A 6,379-nucleotide genomic window follows, 5' to 3' on the forward strand; every position below is an offset into this window, starting at 1 on the left:
CCACCGTTTCATATGCACCATGTGTCCAGTATGTACGTAGCGCATGGGGAAGGCCCATACATACTTCTTGCATGGAGACAATCTGCAGTTAGTGTCCACCCCTGATTGAAAAGACTTTATAACTAATATAGACAGTTATTGATAGCTGTCTAATAAGATACTTGTCAGTGAGTCCTGCTGGGAAATTTAGCTCAGTGAGAACATCATGGAGGGATGCCTGCAGGGATTTAGTTTCTTCTCACAAACAGTATGGGGTACCCAGCTTATAAAACATTATGACTTATAAAGAGGAGAAGATTAGAGACAGCTAGAGTGATTTTATTTTAGACCGAATGACAGATTCATTTATTACATAAGCAGAGAGACATTATATACGAGTACAAAGCGGCTCACCATTCTGGAAAAGACTAAAAGGGGCTGTTCCACTTCTAGCTGTTTTGCTGCAGGAAGCAGAAGAGCTCTGTACATTGCGCAGTGGCCCAGGTTGGTATTGCAGGCTGAGTTCTACTTAAGTAAATGATAATCAGCCATTATACCAGCCCGGATCACTGTACAATGCATAGAGCTGTTTGCTTCCTTCAGCTAGACAGCTAGAAGTGGGACAACTCCTTTACAATCACAGTCAGAGGTCATCGCAGTTTTAGACCTCATGCTCTTTTACAGCCAAAGTAAAGTGGACGTGAGTATTATCCATATGATGATCCGGAATTTTACTGGCATCAACCTGGAAGCTTTTTATTGAGCATCCTGCAGCTGACAGCGCCATCCTCTCCATCTTTTCATCACGCAACACTGTGTGGTATTTCATTCTCCCAATTGTGAATTCACTGGCATTGAGCCCTCCAATCATCACCATCTTTCCCCCGACATTCAGCAGTGAAGCCAACTTCTTCATGTTATCAGTGTAGGAAGCTTGGTCTTTGCTGACTGGGCCAAGACCCCAAACACTGAGGATGCAATCGACTTTCGGAAGTACATGAGGGTCAGCGATATTTTCTTTGGTGAAGTCGCAGTGGAGGATGCGTTTCATTTTTTTTCTCAGTTTCACCTCCAGCTCCTGAGCTCTTTCTCTGAAACACAGATACAAATAATGCAGTGGACAATGTTTGACTATCAGTTCCATAGAATATATCCGATTCTGTCATTGAAAGTCACCATAATGGGGGAAAGGGGTAACACAATCATTTAAGGGATATTGTGGGCTTTTGCAAGTGATGACCTCTTGTAAGGCATCAATATTTGATCGGTGGGGATCCATGGCTTGGGGTCCCTGTTAGAGATGTGAGCGAGCACACTCGTCCGAGATTGATGCTCGTTCGAGTATTAGGGTACTCGAGATGCTCGTTACTAGAGACGAGCACCACGAGGTACTCGAGTCAATTCCATTTCCTTCCCTGCATGTTTAGCGCCATTTTTTGGCCAATAGACATGCGGGGAAGGCATTACCACTTCCTCCTGTGACGTGTCAGCCCTATCCCTCCCCCCTGCAGTGAGTGGCTGGTGAGATCAAGTGACCGCTGAGTACTTAAAGCGGTCCCGCCCATGGCTCGCCTTAGACACACACTGGCAGAGATTAGGGACAGTGCTGCTGAGGAGATAGGGAAAGTGGTAGTGTAGGTTCCTGTCTACAAGAACCCCAACGGTCCTTCTTAGGGCCACATCTGACCGTGTGCATCACTGTTGTGGCTGGCTGGGAGCAGTTTTGCACAATTTGTTTTTTTTTTTAATCTCGGGCTGTGCAGGCCATTACAGCTATAGTGTTCTCAATCTGCAGTCTGTAATACAGAGTATAGGGAAAGTGCTGCTAAGAAAGGGAAAGTGGTAGTGTAGGATCCTGTCTGCAAGAACACCAACGGTCCTTCTTAGGGCTACCTCTGACCGTCTGAATTTTACAGGGTGTCTGGTGGGAGTTGTAGTCCATCACTATTGCACAGCTAGCCCTGTTTGCAGCCTTCCGAGTAATTTTTTTCTGGCTGCAGTTTGCATTACAATACCGCTCTCTGCGAGAAAGTGTACGCAAACAATTCCATAATTATTTACACCGGTCTGTGTCCGCAGTGAATTTGAGACGCACAGCGTACGACCAACATAGCCACTTATAGAGGGAAAGTAATATACACACTATATAGCCTGTATTCTTTTACAAATAAAAACAAAAAGCTCTTTGGTTGGGCTACCTTTGACCGTTTAAATTTTACTGGGTGTCTGGTGGGAGTTTTAGTCCATCACCATCACTATTGCACAGTTAGGCCTGTTTGCGGCCTTCCTTACAATTTTTTTTCTGCCTGGAGTTTGCCTTACAATACCGCTCTCAGCGAGAAAGTGTAAGTACATAATTCCATAATTATTTACACCGGTTTGTGTCCGCAGTGAGTTTGAGACGCACAGCGTACGGCCAACCAACCCACTTATAGAGGGAAAGTGATATACACACTATACAGCCTGTATTCTTTTTAAAAAAAAACAAAAAGCCCCTTCTTAGGGCGCCCACCCACTGGCGATTTTTTTTCCCTGCGAAATTCGCAGCATTTTTTTCTCTGCAGGGGTCTATGGGACTTGTAATGTTAAAATCGCGATCGCGCAAAATCGCGATTTCGCGGTAAATTGCGATTTTGCGCGATCGCGATTTTAACATTACAAGTCCCATAGACCCCTGCAGAGAAAAAAATGCTGCGAATTTCGCAGGGAAAAAAATCGCCAGTGGGTGGGCGCCCTTAGGGCGACATCTGACCGTCTGAATTTTACAGGGTGTCTGGTGAGAGTTGTAGTCCATCACTATTGCACAGCTAGGCCTGTTTGCAGCCTTCTGTATAATATTTTGGGGCTGGAGTTTGCATTACAATACCGCTCTCAGCAAGAAAGTGTACGCAAACAATTCCATAATTATTTACACCGGTCTGTGTCCGCAGTGAATTTGACACACAGAGTACGGCCACAGCGACTGATAGAGGGGAAGTGATATACACACTATATACCTGCCTGGCACTAAAAAAACCCAGGCTGACTAGGGCATGGATTGTGGGCCAAGGCCAACCTGTATTTTATCTCACGTTACCATAGCTATCCGGGGCACCGCAATGGGATTTATTTATGTACCGTCTTTGGGTTCCTGGGACCCACCCATGCTGTGGGTGCACTAAGTCTTCCCATCGCGGAGTTCTACCTATCTGGCCCCAAAGAAAACCCTGACTGACTAGGGCATGGATTGTGGGCCGAGGCCAACATGTATTTTCTCTCGCATTACCACAGCTATCCGGGGCACTGCAATGGGATTTCTATAGGAGTACCGTCTTTGTGTTCCTGGGACCCACCCATGCTGTGGGTGCACACAGACTTCCCATAGCGGTGTTTTAGCTGCCTGGCCCAAAAAAAACCCACTGACTGACTAGGGCATAGATTGTGGGCTGAGGCCAACATGTATTTTCTCTCGCGTTACCACAGCTATCCGGGGCACTGCAATACGATTTATTTATGTACAGTCTTTGGGTTCCTGGGACCCACTCATGCTGTTGGTGCACACAGACTTCCCATTGCGGTGTTGTACCTGCCTGGCACTAAGAAAAACCCAGACTGACTAGGGCATGGATTGTGGGCCGAGGCCAACATGTATTTTCTCTTGCGTTACCACAGCTATCTGGGGCACTGCATTGGGACAAACAAGAGGAGCGATACAGCGCTAATGAGACTTTCACAGCTGCGCTAGCATAGGAGTCCGCTCTATGCCCGCAATTGCTGAGGGTTTGTGTAGAGGCCCATGTCCTCGGTGCAGTGAAAGTCTGCCATGTTTGGGCACTCTGATTTCTTTATGTGTATCGTCTTTAAGTTCCTTGGACCCACCCCTGCTGTGGGTGCGCACAGACTTCCCATAGAGATGTTTTACCTGTCTGTCCCCAAAACACTGACAGACTTGGGTAGGGTGCAGAGTGCAGATGGTTTACCCCTTGCGTTGTCGATGAGGTATCCGACACCCAAACAGAATGAGTAGTGTGTGGACACATGGAGTCCCCATTGCTATGTCACTCGCAGCACCTTGGGCCATACAAGGTGTTTGCTGGGACAGAGGCTGACCCAGGGCCCGCTCACATACTTCCCACACCGAGTATTGCTGCATTGTGGAGATGTGTACAAGTGCTGGGCTGGCACCTGAGTCTCCTTTATGCCCACGTTTGGGCCCAATAACAATATATCATTCCTCACCTGCTGCCGATGAGATCACAAACTTTCTTTATCGCATGGGAGAAATCCAATGCATCCGGCTTGTTCTGTCTCCACTTCTCCAGTTCTGCAGCATTATGTGCATTGGCATTCAACACAGTGATGTCATGGCAGGTATCTAACAATACTATCAGGTGGGTAATGTCTAGACCCATAACAAGGTCAATCACAGAGCATCTGCCAATGCTCCCTGGAACAGAAGATGTCACATAGTTAAGGTGCATTTCCATATATACATTACATGATCTACAGTAAACCTGCTACAGCTATGTACTAAGGTGTTTTCTATGTTCATAATGCTGTAGGCTACTACATTGCTCCGCAAGCCTGCTAAATTTCCACAAAGAAAGTTCAAGAGGACCATGGGAACTACAGCGTTGGATCACTGGGACAAGAGGACGAATAAGTAAATTAAAATAAACCTTGTTACTTGTATAGTGCCAACTTATTCCACAGCGCTTTCAAGTAATTCATTTATTACCCCCCACCAAGCTGGATACTCATTTTACCGACCTCAGAAGGACGAGTTAAACCTTGAGCCAGCTACCTGAACCATGCAGGAATTGAACTCACAACCCTTAGGTCATGAGTGAGAGCTGCCTTAACACTCTGTGCCACATGAGGCTTTTCTTATTTTTACACAGTTGAGCCTATACTTCAAAAATTATGCTAAACCCCTTCAAACAGGTACCTTTGTCCTATTGGTTCATAGCTGCAGTGTAAAGCACGGAGAAATGACAAAGCTGCAGCTAGTGCCTCTGATGAGACAGGAGATGTGTTGTAGACTATGTCAGACTTGCAATAGCACTTTGCACTGAGATCACTGGATGCCCAGGGAGGAGAACCCTGGCGAGCTGATGGAGGTATCAACATGAGGACCCCGACACATGTACATGGGCTATTTTAATATGAGAATCAGACAAGAATAGATATTAATTTTTATTTATTTTTAAGCCTGCATGCATTCAGTCTAATGAACGGGTGCTATTTCTGTCCAATGTTTGGACTCATTATTTGGTCCGAAAATCGGACAGAAATGTCACCTGCATGCAACTAGAAAACAATGCAAAACATGCCTATTTGGTTATCACTTAAAATATACTTTTTCCTTGTACTTTTGTAAATCCGACAGTCGCCTATGTGAAAAAACACCACAGATGACAAAAGAAGTGCCACGAAGGAACAAAAACGCATCGCATGTTGTGCATTTTGTATTTTACTACAGACTGCAAAGTAACATTTAGCTGGAAAAAAAGCAAAATAAAGCAAAAATAAGAATATATTTTTTCACAAAATGCTATATTTGACACCAGCTCTATAGCAGATAGATCAGCAACAAACTGTAGGAAGGAGTCTAAACTCTACCTAATGCGCTGAGTAATTTCTGCGCAGGGTATTGGATGACCTGCTCTGTAAGTGGATCTGCATCTCTGGAGAGGATCGTTCTATAATACGCCTCGCTGTGATCATCTTTGTCGTGGTAGTGAGCCTTCTCCATCTTCAGGGATACGGTATCAGGAGCGCACACTGAGTTTTATACTCCCAGACTCCCAACACCCCCAACTAGTGTCAATAACTAAAGTTTACACGTGATGTTTTTTTGCAGCGATCATGAGATACGATGTTGATGTTTGCTATAAAGATATAATTTGTGTCATCTGACACCTGTGATTTTAGGGAAAAGTCTAACATTTAAAGTATATAATTGGCCATGTCAACCGGACACCATACAGAGGTTTCCAGGTCTACCATGGCCTATGATCCCTTTTTCAAGGGATAATTCATTATCATATGGATCATAGCTTTTCTGGTTCAAGTCTCATACGGGGACATAAAAAATGTATAAAAAAAAAAAAAAAAGAAATGTACCAAAAGAAAACTTTTCTGCGCTCTTTCCCCTTTGTATATACGAGGGGCTGCTGACAAGCCTTTGGCTTTACCCAGAGAGAAACGAGACATGAAGATGAAACTTTACATTTATTGCACATACTCTCCACTGATGTTAACACACTTCTTACATCGGTATTCCACGTTCTGTAAGCCTTTCAAAAAGAAGGATTTCGGTTGTGCCTCAAATCAGTCATCCGTAGCAGCCATGGCATCAGAAATTGTGTAAAATTTGGTACCATTGAGATGTTTCTTCAGGTTTGGAAAGAGACGATAG

At 44.8% G+C, this 6,379-nt stretch overlaps 1 protein-coding gene across 1 annotated transcript; it reads right to left on the bottom strand.

Annotated features, from left to right (window-relative positions):
* Window positions 1-302: 302 nt before the first annotated feature.
* Window positions 303-5,713, bottom strand: LOC136631686 (indolethylamine N-methyltransferase-like). Its single transcript, XM_066605977.1, has 3 exons — window positions 5,581-5,713; window positions 4,198-4,405; window positions 303-1,070 (listed from the first exon to the last, which is right to left on the bottom strand). The coding sequence occupies exons 1-3, from the start codon at window positions 5,711-5,713 to the stop codon at window positions 641-643; spliced, it is 771 nt and encodes a 256-aa protein (XP_066462074.1). The 3' UTR covers window positions 303-640.
* Between the last annotated feature and the right edge of the window lie 666 nt (window positions 5,714-6,379).

Source organism: Eleutherodactylus coqui, chromosome 6 (genome assembly GCF_035609145.1).
Source record: "Eleutherodactylus coqui strain aEleCoq1 chromosome 6, aEleCoq1.hap1, whole genome shotgun sequence".
In the NCBI taxonomy this organism is placed as follows: Eukaryota; Metazoa; Chordata; class Amphibia; order Anura; family Eleutherodactylidae; genus Eleutherodactylus; species Eleutherodactylus coqui.

Bases quoted from the DNA above. Each gene is read 5' to 3' on its own strand.
- LOC136631686 (XM_066605977.1), bottom strand. From the start codon at position 5,713: ATGGAGAAGGCTCACTACCACGACAAAGATGATCACAGCGAGGCGTAT. The intron at 4,406-5,580 runs GTAGAGTTTAGA...CTTCTGTTCCAG, and splicing joins GAAATTACTCAGCGCATTAG to GGAGCATTGGCAGATGCTCT. The intron at 1,071-4,197 runs GTGAGGAATGAT...TCTGTGTTTCAG, and splicing joins TGTGATCTCATCGGCAGCAG to AGAAAGAGCTCAGGAGCTGG.